Source organism: Dermacentor variabilis, chromosome 2 (genome assembly GCF_050947875.1).
Source record: "Dermacentor variabilis isolate Ectoservices chromosome 2, ASM5094787v1, whole genome shotgun sequence".
NCBI classification, from domain to species: Eukaryota; Metazoa; Arthropoda; class Arachnida; order Ixodida; family Ixodidae; genus Dermacentor; species Dermacentor variabilis.
In genome coordinates this window covers 22,517,958-22,535,299 of record NC_134569.1, presented here as the reverse complement: position 1 = coordinate 22,535,299, position 17,342 = coordinate 22,517,958, and the positions used below count along the sequence as shown (strand labels likewise).

Below are 17,342 nucleotides of genomic sequence, written 5' to 3'. Positions count from 1 at the left end.
TTTTTCTTTTTAAACCTAGGTAGAACATTAGGCAGAATAATAGCAAGAGCTCGGTGGCGCAACACACCGCACTGTTCCAAAGGGGACGCTCATAACATCCATCCATGCATCCTGCATCAGATATAACGTCGGCGATTTTCACTATATCTGCTCGGGCCAGTTAATTTTTTATTGGTAAAGATGGACTGCACTGTGTCCTATAGGAGTCAGAGAATAAGCTTTGCAAATTTCGAGAACTGTTACTGTGCAACCATGGCCTAAATACAACCAGATACACCTTGAGGTAAAGTTTGGCCTTCATTTTCTTTTTTTAGTAGTCAACAGCTTAGTAAGGTGTTGGCTGCTAAAACCTGCTGTTGTGCCAAAAATCTTACTTGCAGCCTTTGTTAATGCATGATTTAGCTTTGTTTGGAGAGACATTAAAAATAAGCCCCCCAATAACCTCGAAACTGTCCTTGCTCATAAAATGTGTTATCTAAAATTACTGGCTCAATCACAGTGAATACATGTTTACAGGCTCCTAACTGTTCAAGTTACTGTGGTAGTATACTAATATATGGAGTGCTATGTGTTACAGAACTAAACCTTTAACAAAGGGGTAAATGCTGGAACCAATAGGACTAATGTCATACTGTATGCAGCCAATAAGTTGATTAAAATCAATGATGAAAAATTTATTAAAAGTTTCTACACAGATTGTACAAAATTGCACACAAGCTGCAGAGCACATTTAGAAACACCAGACAATGTTACCAGCAAAATTAAATTCTTTATACATCTTCCTGTTTTGAATTAAGTCTGTCACATATTAAGTAATTATGTTGCTAAGTGCATATATGCATGCCTGTAGTGTTGCACTCTGAAATGTATTCTCAGAAACACAACTAGCATGCAGGCTGCAAAGAAAGTGACTGGCTCTGGCATCCAGAGTAAAACAACATCATGTCCGCAACTTTGTAATGGAAATAGAAAAGTACCAAGGCTGCAGGCACCAATCTTTTATGCAAGCTGTGAAGCACTTGATCTGGCGCTGGATATAGTCATGAAAAATGAGCAGACGAAATGGCATTTTCAACTAAACTGCCTTGAAAATAGACTAATCCTTCCAGTGCTGCTGCTCTTTATACTTTCATCAGTAGCCAAAAGGTGGCGACAACAGCTTACACCTTTGCTGCCTCAGCAGCAGCTAGCTTCTCCAATGGTGAGGGGTGCAGACAAAGGCAACATAACATTTTTTTTTTTTGACAAACTAGGCAAAGAAAAGTGCTAAGTGTTCTAATGAATGATCTGCACCATAAAAAGCAAAAAAAAAAATGCAATCTTGTGAAATTTTAATGAAAACAAAGCAGCAGTAAGCACAAAATCTAACTTTTAATATTATGAAGATGACAATAGGTCAATATGTGCACAGCCAACCACTCTTGAGGGTGTATCTCATCAGAATTTATGCACACATTCTAGTATAGCATAAAGTCTTGCAGAATAACCTTTTATTAGGTGTGGGTGTCAGGCATCATAACAGGCCCTCTGCCATAAAGTAGGTGCATCGCTGAAGTTACATAGAGTGTACTCAGTATTAATAAGGTGTTTTCCTTAGGAGAAGAGTACCGTTTTCACACCTCTTTACGTTAATTTTCACAGCATTGATAGAGATAGCCACAACGACATTTGCTGCATTATGTTTAGCTTGAAGTGCACGAGAGTGATTTTTTTGTGCAAAGGAAACATATAGAAGACTTGTGCAGAGCATATGAGTCAGGAGAGAGACACCCGAATATAGGGTGCACCCAATGGAAACTCTTACATGACACCCAAACACCAGCAAATAGAGCGACAGTGAAAACTATGATCCCATGTAGGAAATAGGGTATCAGCAGTATTACACTTGGTGGCAACTTGCAATTTTCATTGATGAACTTAAACCTAGCCAGATTACCTCTAAAACAGCCATTTTTGAGCATTGCACCATGTCAAGTGGCATTGTAGTCGTGTGTGAAAACACTGAAAAAGATGGCCCTCTACTACACCTTGTACAACAAACACAAAGAACACACAAGGCAAAGACAGTGCCTTGCAACTTGAAATTTAATGCATGAACAATGTGCAGACATTTACATAAAATAGGATGTGCATCATTTCTGTAAAACTTCAGTCACACTTAACCTAAACATGCCTTGAGCACTTTGTTGCTTCTCCTGCGAAGAGTGCTGGAGATATCTAAATGAGCTGATTTGAATGCGCTAAATTAATGCATCTTCTTTCTAAAGCGGTCAATGTTTTCTCCTTAAAGTTCACATTTTTTTTAGTTAAGCTGCTAGATATACATTTTGATCATTAAGTTTAAGTCTGATGGCATCTGTATACATAGCCATCTTTTGGGCCACTATTAACATGAGACATGTGGCATATTAATCATAGGCAGCAGGTGACAGCTAGAGACAGTGACCTAGATTTACTGCATAATATTTAGGCAACACTGTGATAAACTGAGATCTTTAAACATTAAACATGCCAATGTAGCATTAGTACAAGATGCTGAATAGTGAAATTTTTGACAACCCAAAGTGGCAAGCAGGCTATAAAAATTAAAATGCCAATGTTTTGTGTTTTCCTTTATAAGTACATTGGACTAAGTAATGGCTGCATAAAAAAACAGTACAAAACACTGTTTTGCTACGAAGAAAAGTATACTTTGTTCTTCCAGTAGAAAGTTAATTTACTACAATATTGCCCGAGGCAATTAACTGTAAACTCATTACTGCATGAATTATTACTTCCTTGTGAAAAAATTAGGCAAGTCTGTGTAGGCCAGATATGCCTGAATAGGTCTCAGTTTCTAAAGAGATGCATGGTTGAGATTTTATGACTCAACATTGCTGCATTTTGTACGTAACCTATGCAGTTGGAAGTGAAAACTGCTCCAGCCAAAGTTGGCAAGTTCCAGACATTTCGGGACCGGCTTGGTCCCTTTTTTCACAGGGTGACTGAAGCAACCAAAGGAACAGCAACCTTTAAACCCTGTCTTTCTTGCATTGCGATTTCCCCTCCGCTTCGGTTGCTTTGGTGATGCTGTTTCTTCGGCTTCTTCAGTCACCACTTGAAGATGGGACCGAGCTGGTCCTGAAAGGTTTGGAACTTTTTAACCTTGGCTGGAACAGTTTTCACTTCTAATATTTCCCACCCAGCCAAACAGAGCTCTGTCAAAGATGTTACCTTTTATACCAGCCATTTACAAGCATATATATATAACGCCCAGGACGAAAGACATTCCGATTGCAGAAAATTTGCAAAAACATCAGAAACACTGAAAAAAATCTTGAAACATTGCTTTAAGAATGGAGATTAGTAGCTCCAGCTAATAAAGGTTTCGAAAGAAATTTAACGATTTTAACATTATACTAAATGATAGCTTCGGCATATAAGCCAGATCATTTGTAGGCTTTGGTTTGTCAGCTTTTGCTTTGCATGAATTTTAGGAGCTTGAAAGATACCCTTGTTGCTCTTCCACCTAAGGGTTATTTGTTGATGTTATTAGCTCTTGGAACATGGCAAGCTCTATACTATTTTCATTGTAAACAACACTTCCACTTTATTTTTGGACCTATTCACCAACCACAATGGTGCCAAGGAAGTGCATAGCCCATAAAAACATATTGCCACCAAATTTTTTTTCTTTTGCGAGGCAACAAATCTCTGCTTGCCTTTACAAGACAACTGATAACTGCATGCTATATCTTAGAACAATTAATGCTTGCCTCACAGAACTAGCGTAAGTAGGCTAATAAACAGTAAAAAACACCTTTGTATTTCTTGTGCTCATTTCGAATGTATCGATTCTGAAAAATAACTTGATTTACAAATTCTTTCATGGTTTAGTTTTAGTTATGTATCTGATTACTAGAGATGACACAGATTCCAGATCAATATGTAGGATTTTCTTTCTTTTCGATTTTATAATGCTAGAAGTTCTTTGTCTATCATATATCACTTAGGGTAAGGGGTTAGACTACACCAACCTTTCAATTCAATTCAACCTGTGGAAAGTAAAAAGGACGGAAGCGTGGGTGAGATGGCAATGAGCATAGCATGAATGAGGAGACAAAATGGTACCATGTCTTGTCTTTCTCATTTGTGTCCTCTTCTTCTGTGTTGTGCTGATTTCATGCAGAAAGTATCTATGCAGCTAAAATTCTCACATTATCAACTCAGCCTAAGCAAGAGAATGAAATCCACCAGTAATGCTACATGCATTGTTTGGCTTTCGTGTGCTGGTCGCATTTTTTAAAATGAATTGCTGCTGAGCACTGGAATATCAGAACGATGGCCAAGCAACTTAATTGCAGCCAGGCTGGCTTTAAATTGAAAGTTGTCGAGTTTGCTCTTGAATTTGGGAAGTGTGCAGCAGGCACAAAATGTGACACAGATGAGAAGTGCATTCGATGATGATGCAATCAAAGGATGCATTGAGCAACAAAAGCAGCAAAAAGTGCACTTTCTGAGGCAAGTCATGGAAGTTTCCTGAACTGGAAGAAGAGCTCCCATGCTATGAGATGCTGCGTGTGAAGGTGCAAGCCTAGTCACATAAAGAAAGCACACTGCGCAAGGATTTCAAAGCTAGTGCTGGATGCGTATGAACATTGTTGTAGAAGGGCCTCGCCTTTCAGCAAAGGATGATGCCACGCCAGCAGCTTCCCCAAGACAACACTGACAAAGTGTTCAGCTTTCAGAAGCACGTCCTCAGTCTGCACCATGAACACAACTACAGTAAAACCTCGTTATGTGTTTTCGAAAAAAGAAAAATGGAAGCAAAAATGTACTAATCGGGAAAACACACGATCCTAAGATGCTAGACAATTTTACAGACTAACTGACATCTACGTAATGCGAAGTGTTGCGCAAATCATTGCAGCATGAGATGCTGACGTGCGCCAAGATGGTGAGGCCCGAGCGACTTGAGATGCACATTGTTTGTGCAGCTTCATTAAGCTTCGAAATGCGCTTCTCAAACTCAACCTGGGTTAGCAGTTTCTTCAGGTGGGGCATTTTGGTGGGAAGCTTTGATTTGTCTACTCGATGAATATCGTTGAGGCACTAATTGCTGACAAAACTGAGTGCATGCCAGCATTTTCATGTGACACGAATGGGCAAGTACTGCAATGAAGCTGCCACGACAGGTCTGTACTTTTGATGGCGTGTGCAGTTTTTTGTTTACATTTTTGTTCCTGCGAGTCAAAAACGTGCAAGTCATTCCTTGATAAATATGTTGTCATAGAAAGGAGCAAAGACAGGGTAACTCGAGAAATCATTGAAGCTGAAAAGATAAGCAGAGCAGGATGCATGTGCGTGAGCACACCTATTTTCCTCTGTGATAGAGAGCTAGCGTTTCTGAGATGCTGATACCGTTTGTCTAGGTGATATGTCCTTCTCCGGGAATATAAAGGTGATGTATGTGAAAAATAAAATTTGTTGGAATTTAGCGCTCGTACTGTTCGTGTGTGTCTGGATTTTACTGTCTCGTCCTCTGCACGCTATTCGTTGCTACTCGAATCATGCATCAACAAGCCCAAAAAGCTACACTGCTGGATATAGCAGCCAGAAATTGTATCATACAATCGCAATTTGGCGGTGCAGTGCTGAACGTTGGTGCAGAAAGAGCATGTTTACCGGGAACATATTAAATGGTAAGAAAGAAGTGAAGCAGCATTGGGTCATTTCTTTATTTCTATAACACGAATGTTGGTGCTGGGAAATCGAATGAAACAGTCTTGTATCTACGAGCTTTTACTGTATGTATTTTCTTAGATAGCGAATGTTGACCAGACCTCTGTGTGGCTTGACTGAGCCGAGAAATGCACAGTTGAAATGAAAGAAAGAGCATTGTCGTGGGGGCAATCACCACAGATTACCAACATTGCACCGCTATGCTGTGGATCACCGAGGACAGATGGAAGCTGCCCCCCCCCCCCCAAGTCGTCTTGAAAAGGAAAACGATTCCTAATAATACTTTACCCAAAGGGAATCGTAGTTAAAGCACAATAAAAGGGCTGGATGGACAATGAGCTTCTGCTTGAATGGGTAAAAAGTATTGGGCATAACCAGCCAGGCACCATGTTGTCCTGGCAGCTTCCCTGGCATGCTGCAGCAACTGGGTGTCAACATAAATTAGCCTTTTAAAGTTGGATTCCAAAGGCAGTATGCCAAATGGATGGCAAACAGCCGCAACAAGCAAACACCGACCAAGTGGCTCAAGAGGGCACTACTCCCGACTGTGCATGGCTAGATCCTGTCCGCATGGTACTCTTGTGTCTATGGACGTTGTATCGTGAAGTTTAAGGGTGACCAGAATCTCGAACAGTTTGGACTGCGCTGGAGTACAGCATCAGCTCGGAGTCAGAGGATTTGGTGAGTGGCGACAACTGAGAGGAGATGATATAATTTGCACTAAAAAAGTTTCATTAGCTTATTGAAATGCTGCTTTTACTTGAAAACACATTTTTTTCAAGCACATTGTGTGCATGGGCCATATCCTGGAAATTTGTGTGTCAATCTGGGAAAGAAAGAAGTGCGGCGCTTAAACATTTTTAATCTTTTTACTGGGCGCTGATAAATGCTAACAGTTTTCCATTTGTCTCAACTCGTGGACCCTCAAAGTGCAACACCTATGATAACACTGCTGACACTTATCATTGCCCTAGCGTTGTGACATGGCTTGCATCTGCCAAGGTGCTGTTTCGGCAGTGCAACAGCAGTTGTCTAATGCGAAGCGTCATGCAATGTTGCCTCCGCATATATTGTTAGAACTGTGTGTGGAGCTCAAGCACAACACTAAATCTCACTGTCACTTTCAATGCTTCACTTTTTGGTGAAACTGCCAATCTTCATGTCCCATTTCGCAAAATAACTACAACACATCAGAAACTTAGACTGTAAGATCCATGATTTTGCAATTGCATCAGCTAAAAAACCTTGCTGACAGTCAAACTTGTTTACCTAAGTGGCAACAATGCTTGCATCTACCTGAAAAACCAAAACTTTTTAACTGGAGAACTCAGTAATTGTCATGATTCAATAAGGGGATAAGTGGAATTTGAGTAAATCTATAGCTGCATTCCAGGAGTACAGACTTTTGAACTAGTTTGTTTGGTACAATTACTGTGACCATAACATTTACACAACCTGGACAAGAAAGAACAAGGATGGTGTGCTATGGTCACAGTAACTATACAACTGCACGCGTATGGACAGTTACAATGTCTGAGCAGAGAGAAATGCCACTCATTGTTTTGTGGCACAGCACACAGCTGACAAAACAATGCATGCCTTGTTGTTTGCAAATCACAGGCAATCTATCTGTTAGACATTAAATGGAGGCCCAACCCTTGAGATGGCCGGATTTTGGAGCATAGTTATAAAAATGTTATGAAAGCCATAACAAACCATTGTTGTAAACAAAAAATGTAAACTAATACAAGCTCGTAAGGTGCAGTGGAACAAGCATAAGAAAGGAACAATAGAATAACTTCATTTTATATGATACAAAATGCACTAAAAATAAACTAAACATCTTCAAAGGGAATGAACTATATCAAAAGCATGACAAAACACAGCACTCCCAACACCTTTGCTGCATGTTGCTGTTTGAGGACATTTAAATGACTAGGAATGTTTCATTGTGCCTGGAATACACACTCTTGGAATTTTCAGGAAAAGCGGCATGCGACTTTATATGTCTGACTGAGGCATCTGTGGTCCACTGATCATCACAAATGCTCAGCTTATTTTTGACTTGGCCTCTTCATGTGGAGCATCACCAGAGCCACTCGGTGCCTTCTCTTCTTTTTCAGCATTCACTGTTGGACACAAAAAATTTTGCAAAGAAGTTAGCAAGCCTACATTCAGCAAGGAAATTGCTGCTTTGCAGAACCATAAACACTACAGGACTCTACATTTGAGAGCAAACAAGATGAAACGGCAATAGCTGAGTGAAACCCAGGTTTCCTCTAATAAACTGAAGCATTACACCAGGCACTTCCCCATATTATGACGTAAAGAGGCCACTCATTTAGTACTGAGGGCACATTTGTGCGGAATCTGGCAGCACACAAAAAGAAGTCTGCCTTTGCATTGAGGCCCACATTGCTGCAGCGCTCACACTACCATTCATGAAGCTTGCATTCATCTCATTGCATCTGGCTACCCAATGCCAGCATAATGCTCACAATTCCCAGCTCTAGTCCAATGTGAAGAATTCCTAAAATGGCACCTCCAACCGTCTTACTGCACATGTGTTGATCTGCACACTCATACTATTGTGTCATTTGTCAGTGGTTAGAATATATAGCTCACAAATAAAAGTAATGAGCTCGTACGTTGGTTGTAGAGACATGGATTCTTTTTTCTGCCAGCATAACTTTTTGATAAAAGGCAAATTGACAACAGACATCCTGAGCGAGAGCCTTATGATATCAGCACCATTAAAATGGCTATCGCCATTAAAACAGGTACTATGGCAAAACTACAGGAATTTACAGGCACTTTAACAGTTGCAATCTCAAAGTTTCATAGAAAGTTCAAAATATTTTTTCAGCATCATGCACTATTCCTCTAGGTCCAAGCAGCAGACAGCATTATGCTGTGGTTGCTGCTAATTAATGTAACCCTTTGTTGGAAACAACAAGAGGACAACCTGTGCCATGTTTACAAATTACACATGTTTACAGACATGCACATACAAAACACACACACACAAAGCATGTCAGAAAGCAGAGAAACATCTTGCATGGAGAAACAAAAATGGCTCATACCAGTTTCACATGAGCACTTCTGAATACCAGTGAAACCAATGACTAAAGATATCTTAAATCTCTATTGGCTTTGTTTTACAAGCCTGGCTGCTGAAGCATGGAGCTCGTGCATTACAGCTCGTGCAGGTTTCAATAATTAACACAGAAAGTTGGGCTAGTTGGTGTTGACGCAGTTGCTGTGATATAGTTAATAGCGTGAACAAGACAAACAGAAAAAAGGGCGGGACAGGACAGACTCTGTCCTGTCCCGCCCTTTTTTCTGTTTGTCTTGTTCACACTATTAACTATGTCACAGCAACTGGATCAACACCAACTAGCCATTTGTCTTGTTTTTGTCTCTGACAGGGCAGAGTCTGTCCAGTCTCACTCTTTTTTCCATTTGTCCTGTTCACGTTATTAACTGTGTCACAGCAACTGCAGGCTTCAGTAGTCGTTGAAAGCACCTATGTGACTCAAGTATTACTTCTACTACTGATCACGTGGACTACTTCAGTGAGAGACAGACCTCATCAGAAGAAAGTAAATGCCAGCTGCTCATGGTCAACAGTGCCTGACAAGCCTTTCCTTTTTTTGAACCAGGCTGTATATATTATCTGTACATTATGCGTCCTGCTGTTCTGCTCTAGCTTCCCACTGCCTCCTATAAGAATGGGCAAAATAGATAGTTGTGGCTTGATCATAAAACTTTTCAGTGCATGAGGCCTGCAAAGAAAATTAATTTAGTTGCAACTAATGCATCTACGTTGAAATTGAAAGGTCCAGTGTATACTTCCACAAGTGCCATGCCAGCATGCTGTAACTTGTAGTACCTACAAAAATTTGTAGAGCAGACACACAGACTGACAGAAGAGAAAGGTAATAACAGAGTGCTTGTCAGTCACATTGTTTTTGTCATATTGTGAGTCTGCTATAATTTTTCATTATGCCACACCAACAACCCCAATCATCTGCAATTCTCAATTTTAGGAGTGCGCAAATATTCAAAACTTTCATATAATGAATTGAATAGAATCCCATTCAATTCAGTCTTTGAATCGAATAGTCACTATTCGTGAATGCGAATATTATTCAAATACTTGCACAATATTTTAAAATAAGAATTGTATCCAAATAAACATAAAATTTGAGCAAACGCAAGGTATGTTTTCGCCCCCATGAGCATAGTATAGACATAAAACTTGAGAACTTGCACAGTGGAGCAGCCTACATCACTTAACCATACTTCACAGGCTGTAAAGCAATCGATTTCAGTCTATGAAGAACCCTGTGCATTCAAAGAAGCTACTTGTTTGCTTCTAATGCTCCATTTGTGCAGTCAATAAACACTTCATAATGTACTATATAATGACAGAAACTTGCTAACTTTAACGATACAGAGATATGAACATCGCTTTACACCAATTTGTAAAGTATTCTATAATCAATTTACTACTGGCACTATTTCATTCATACTGAATTTGGTCTCAAAAATCACTATTCGCACATCCTTACTAAACTACAAGCTGACTGCTGCAACTTAAAAAAAAAAGAAAAGCTTCCATCCCGGCCCTGCAAAAGTGGATGTCCAGTAAAGCTGTTGAAATCCACCACTAAAACTGCTGTGGGGGGGGATATGCAATGATTTATTGCAACATGGCAAATGAACATTAACACGAGAAAAACTGTGACGATGACTAACCCGCAAGAAAGATCTTTTAAAATTCCAATACAGCCTGGGCAATCATTGCTTGTATTTTGTTTCAGCATATGCGTACCTTGGCCTTGTCATTACATCTGATTTAAGATGGAATGACCATCTGGATTGGCTTTGAGAAAACTAGGATACCTAAGACGGGCACTAGCTAAGGCAAACCACGAAATTAAACTACTTGCCTATAGAACATACAGAATACCAGTACTAGAGTACACATCAGCTGTCTGGGATTTGCACACAGAAGTTAACATCGATAAACTTGAATCAGTACACAGGAAAACCATACAATTTATATTTAATGCCTACCAATGTGGCACATTGCCAACAGCTCTTTTGGAAAGTGCAAAATTGGAAACTTTAGAACTGAGATGGTATCGTGAAAGACTGAAGCTATTCTATCTTATATATAATAACAAGTTGGCAATATAAAAAAGTAAGTACATCAAACCAATCTTGCGCCATGAAACACGTTTGTCTCACCCTAAAAAAGTTACTGAAAACCTCTGCCATACCAATATATAAAGACATTCCTTCTTTTCTCGTACGACTAACGACTGGAATAGTTTACCACCCGAGGTACTCGAAAGCTCTGATCTGAAATCGTTTGTTCTTGCGTTGCCTGGACCGTCTTACTGACAATTCTACTTTGGTTTATTTCTACAGTTTATTCTAATCCCCATGCACTCGTAGAGTGACTGCTTTACTTCCTATTTAACTTGTCGCTTTTGTTATAAATATGCCCAAGTTTACTTATATTATTACTCTCGACATTATTTGCTGCACTGTGTGTGGCATCTGTGTGTCACTTTTGTCTGCGAGGTGGTACGAAGTTGTTTTACTTGTTATTGGATATTATGCTTTTGTATGGTATGTGAATCGGTTCGGCCATTATTATCATGTTACATAAGTGGTAGTTCCTACTCCTATGGTGCTTAGGTGGTGTTAGTTGATATTGCTGTAGTACTACATAACTTTGTTTAGATTTGTGCATCATTTGGGCTTTCATTCTATATGATTATTACTTTTTTCTTTTTTCTACTGTAGTAAGATTAGCTTTACATTTCATTCTGTTCTGTATTTTCTGTGTTAATTCCAATGTATTGCTCACCCCTGCCTAATATCTGGCATTTAGACTGGCAGTATTTTCTTAAATAAATAAATAAATAAATTGCTAGTACGTGTTTAAGGTTAGATGTGCTTGGCGTTTTATATGAATGCACAGAAAGAGACACCGGCTAAGAAGGACGAGCGCGAGCACCAACAACAACCGTCTCCTTCCCCTTCTGCTGGCACCTGTATTTCTCAATACGATCACTCCCCGGTGAAAAAGGCGCCATCCTGGCGACCTATAGAACTGGCAGCGCTGGTGGGTCGTAGTGCGGCTTCAGTCGGTTGACATGAACAGTTTTGCGTCTGCGATGCCATCCGTCCGTAGATGGCTGAATACGCTCAATGATGTAGTTGACTGGGCATGTCTGTTGTAGAACTCGGTAAGGGCCATCATAGTTTGAGCTGAACTTTGTAGAAAGGCCAGGAGTAGATGAAATAAACGCAGAGCTATACCAGTGTTGCAGATGAATACGATGGAAAAGTATTAGGCATGCAGTGGGACACAAATCATGATAATATTGAGTTTACTCTCAAGTCAGTAATCAAACGCTAACATCAACAAAGACAAATACAAGACGGTATTTACTAAAGATGGCATCCAGGATCTTTGATCTTTTTGGAGTACTTTCACCCTTCACAGTGACAGTGAAACTTATATTTCAACAATTATGGGTTCAAAACGTTTCATGGCATGAAGAATTACCCAAGGAAATTAGTACGCCTTGGAGTATTGGTGCACAGATGTCCTACAGCTTGGCTCAATTAGAATTCCCCACTGCATAAGAAGCAGTCTCCAAGGAATCCCAGATACAATGGAACTCCACATTTTTGTGGATGCTAGTTTGAGAGCATATGGCGCATGCGCATATCTGAAGGCAACCAACCTGAAAAGGAGAGTCCATTACTACGTTCACAACAGTAAAATGTCGAGTTGCACCGACGAAAATGTTCACGTTGCCAAAGTTGGAGCCAATGGGCACAGTTATCGGAGCAAGGTTGTTGAATTACAACTGATCTGCATGGGATTTCCAACATTTTCCTTGCATTATGAGGCCTGACTCTACTGTTGTGCTCAGCTGGATCCGAGGAAGCAGAGACAAACTGAACCAGTCCACTAAGAACCGAGTGAGGGAAATTTCAAGTGTAACAATCCCTGAAGAATGGCATTACTGTCCAGGACAAGAGAATCTGGCAGACATGCTCACACATGTTGTATCTGCAAAGACTCTTTTGGAAAGCCGCATCTGGTGGAGTGGTCCCGAATGGCTCACGTGAGCGAGTTCAGAACGGCCTGCAGAAACAACTCTAGTATCAGAGGAAAAGGTTGAGCTAGGATCCGAGTGTAGTGTTTAATGTCATCATACAGGCCCAAAAGAAAAATGACACATTTATCCATTTAACAAGACTCAGTGATTTACAAAAGTCACTGCGTATCACTGAAATGGTATTACGATTTGTTGATAAATGTTATTATATGCAAAAACCCTGTCAAGGAAAAATTTATGCAGGAGAAATTAGGCAGGCTAGAGAATTATGGACTCTGCAGGTTCAGAAAGAAGTTTTCAAAGAAGATATCTGGAAACTGTCGTGCAAAAATGCTATTAACAAGAATTCTGCGCTGAAAGATCTGCATCCATTCTTTGGTCCTAATGGAGCAATTCGCCTTGGTGGACAACTTCAGGAGATGTCTGGTGCCTGTCAGAAGAAACATCCTGTCATTCCTCCATGTAAGCATGCATTTACAAGACTGATTATGACAGATGCACGCTGCTGTGTTTTATGTGGTAACGTGTCACACACAATGATGCAAGTGCAACAAAGATTTTGGGTTATACAGGCCAGGCAAGAGGCCAAAAGAGTAATCAACACCTGTTTTTTGTGCAAATGATACAATACAAAACCGACAGATGTGAAGTGTGCTCTTATACCCGTAGACAAGATCAGAATGTCTCGACCCTTTGAAGTTGTCAGAGAAGATTTTGCACGCCTGCTTTATGTAAAGCAAAGGGAGTTTGAGTCTGGCACTTATAAGTCTTTTGTTTTGCTTTTCACTTGTGGGCGTACTAGAGCCGTACACCTTTAACTGACTAGCAATCTGTCAACAACGGTCTTCCTCATTGCATTTCGCAGATTTCTATCATGCAGAAGAGTTTCTCTATCTATATATTCTGACAATGCCCTGGCATTCAAAAGAGCATCATGGAACTTGCAGGACTTCTGGAGTGTTATGAATGGCTGACCTTTTGCCACTTTTTTTGCTTCCCACTGCAACGAATGGAAGTTCATTGTACCGAGTGCACCATGGTGATGGGGGAGGTTGATACGGTCAATGAAACTGGTGCTACGCAAGACACTAGGCTTGATAACGAAGAGGTAACAACATTACTGGTGCAAGTGGAGGCCGTAATTCTAGACTACTGACCTATGTGTACACAGACGCAAGAGAACTTGCTCCAATCTGTCCAGCCAATTTTTTAGAAAATCTTTGTTTGCTGAACCGGAGTATGGCGGTGAGAAATACCAGAGCTGAATTTTGCAAACTAGCCAATAAGACTTCATTAGAAGACTATGATATCAGAACAAGCTCTCAGACACCTGTGGCTTTGTTGGAAGAAAGAGTATCTACTTGAATTTCATTTACTTCATCACTGTCCTACAGCGACAAATAAAGGTTTAAAGGTGGACGACATAGTGATCGTCGGTGAAACCAATGGCTTACTATGCATTTGGCCACTCTGAAGGTCTATCCTGGACATGATGGATTGGTATGAACTTGCCGAGTTCAGACTTGGGACAGGAAGTTAACAAGGCCTGCGCAAAAACTGTACCCACTATAGATGACATCTGTTTCTTTGGGCAGGGAGAACGCAGCTATAATAAGAATGGCCGCTCATAGAGAAGAGAGACGGAGGATGAGGTTTGAGCGGGCTCTCGGTGCTCGAGTCAGTCTCTTGCATTTTTAACACTTGGTTTGAAATTCCAGATGTACTCATGGCATGCAGCGCTGCAATACTTTGCAGGCACAATCGTCAGCATGTCAGGATGTGCAGTGTTTGTGTGTTTAGAATAGCCAAACCTGGCGAGTGGCCTTTTAAGCTTTTGTTTTGTAATAATGGTTGAGATTTTGAATAAGCACTTAAAACATAGTCTGCATTGTTCTTCATAAAAGCTTCTGCAATAAAAACATCTTCCAATTTTTGGTCAGAATTCAAGACAATAGCATGGCATGAAAGGTGTTAATATGCCTGCTGCCCAGTCAGTAAAGCTCAATAGAAATATGTCTTCTAATGTTTCTTGTATCTTTTAAATATAATTTTTGTATCACGTGGGACTCCAATGAACTCTCACTTATTCATAAAGCAAAAAGAATGAGATGTTGTAGAGCTGGCCTTATGGCATTGCAGCAAGAGTACAAACGGAATGTCCCTTGTGTGCAAGGCAAGGAAACTAACGACCTGTAAGAAATAGGTTTAACTGGGATGAGAAATATCAGCTGCACAGTATACCACACACAGGCTGTAGCAGAAAGGATATTATAGTGTTACGCTACAAGTGCTGCCTCCATTGTCATCCAAGAGGAGCACTATTTTTGCTTGGCTGATTGCAGTGCACACCATTTAGCTGCTGCATGTGGATTAGCATCTAAAATTGCAAGCTCAATCTGACCAAATCAAAGAAGTACACAGACATGAACACTATGTTTTCAAGCGATGTGTGAATTTCCTACCTCACCTTGGCGTGTACGTGTGAAGGGCTTGTGGCCGGAATCCACCATGAGAGAAACTCGCGAGCAATACGTTGCTGTTTGCTGCTTTAAATTGTGTGATTTGCGCTCAGGTACTTGGACTGAGCCAAATATCTCGTTATTTTGCAACTGCTATACCAGATGCTACACTTCAACTAGTCTGAACGCAAAACTGCATTCTTCTCCAAACTCAGAAGTGCCCCAGCATTGCATTTCCATGCAGAGACAGAGTATGCTCTGACCAACATTCAAGTGTGAAAGACAGCATACATACTTCCAAAAATGTCCAGTGGTGGTTCCAACAGACTTTTTCGTTGGCTTTGCAGTGTGTGTCTAGTTTAGAGATGAAAAGACAAACAAACAAATGATTGAATACAGATGAAAACAAAAAATAAAAGTTCATTTTACGAAAGCAACTATTCAGAACAACGGGCAGTTGGAAATTTGTTGTGCGAACGCTAGGCAACCTACACATCTTGTTTCGACGGAGGGCAACGAGCATATTTACATAGCCCCTGGAATCCTCCCATCACAATGCTTCCCATGCATGAAAGCAGGCTGATGCGTTTTCAAGCTGAATTTTTATTCGGTGATAAAACCTCATTTTAACTATGCATGGGTGATGTGTCCAACACAACAGATTGTTTTCTTCTCAAACATGTGTGAGCCAAACTGCAGCAAACAAACGGAAGCTACCCAGCACATTTGCAAGTCAATGCACAGCCTTCACGTATTACATACTAGTTAATGCCTTCTACAAAATAACATCCACACACTGGCAATAGTTGTTTGTAAAGGTCAACTATAGTAGCTTTGCAGATCTGAATGAAATTTGTATGAAGAACTGCTAGCCTTAGAACTCAAAGGAAAAAAAGAAAAGGTGCTAAGAGATTATCTGAGATGCAGTTTATTATTCACGACATTGACTGCTTATTTAAAAATTCACCAGCTTTATTCTGTAAGGAATGCTGTGAATACTGCTCTACTTGCTGATCGAATGGTCTGCAATGTACATAACAGAGAAAAATTGTCACAGCTTTTCATTGCTGTCAACAGCCCCATCTTTTCTTTCCGAGATAATCAGAAGCACCAATATGCTGCACCAACAAGGGTAGAAAAAGGTGACTTGACAGTGTTACATGATAAAATATTGTACTTGTCACCCTTTAAGTGCTTCTCAACGCCCATAAAATGCGGAAAGTAGCATAAATTATTTTAAGTACCATAAAAACCCGCATATAATACGAGGTTCTTTCCTATTATTAGCGTCCAAAATTTTCGCCTCGTACTATATACGGATCCAAACAAAAATTTCAGTAAGAAATTTGGGCTAGAAGTTTTGGTTTCATTATTGCTGCATGGCTATGGCTTGACTTCATTATTGCTGCATGACTACAGCATCATTTCTTTAATGTTGAGTGCGCACTTTGGCAGCACACGTGTAAACCATGCTTTGCGAAGTGCATCTTTTTTTATTCCCCATTGCAGGACCAAGATGTCCGGACCGCGAAAACAGTACTTGGCTGCTTTCAAGAGAAAGGTTATTTTAGCCGCACAGGACACTGGCAACAGTGCGGCCGGGAGGCAGTTTGGTGTCAATGAGGGAAGCATTCGCGGATGGCGTTGACAGAAGGAAGCCCTTATCGCGTGCAGCGGAATACGAAAAAGCTTTCATGGCCCGATGAGTGGGACATTCCTGGAAATTGAACTCGCCCTGATGGAGTTCATATGCCAACAGCGAGCCGCGCATCTAGCTGTGAGCATGGAGCTTATGCAGGCAAAAGCTAAGGAGCTTGCAAGAGAAAAAGGGCTACCGAGCCCCACCTTCAAAGCGAGCAAGCACTGGATTTATCGCTACATGTGCAGTGCTGGTTTTTCCTTATGCCACCGAGCTTCGATTTTGCAAAAGCTGCCAGAATCGTTCGAAGAGCTGCTTGTGGCTTTCCAACACCACATTATTGCGCTGTGCAAGTCCAAGAACTTCCAGCTA

At 40.6% G+C, this 17,342-nt stretch overlaps 1 protein-coding gene across 1 annotated transcript in view; it reads right to left on the bottom strand.

Annotated features, from left to right (window-relative positions):
* Positions 1-2,066: 2,066 nt before the first annotated feature.
* LOC142571496 (uncharacterized) overlaps positions 2,067-17,342 on the bottom strand; it is a 44,524-nt gene continuing 29,248 nt past the window's right edge. Inside the window, exons 7-8 of the mRNA XM_075679897.1 lie at positions 15,627-15,685; positions 2,067-7,850 (exon numbers count right to left, since the gene is read on the bottom strand). Of these exons, the coding sequence (XP_075536012.1) occupies positions 7,771-7,850; positions 15,627-15,685 (139 nt within the window). The 3' untranslated portion in view covers positions 2,067-7,770. The remainder of the gene's footprint in view (positions 7,851-15,626; positions 15,686-17,342) is intronic.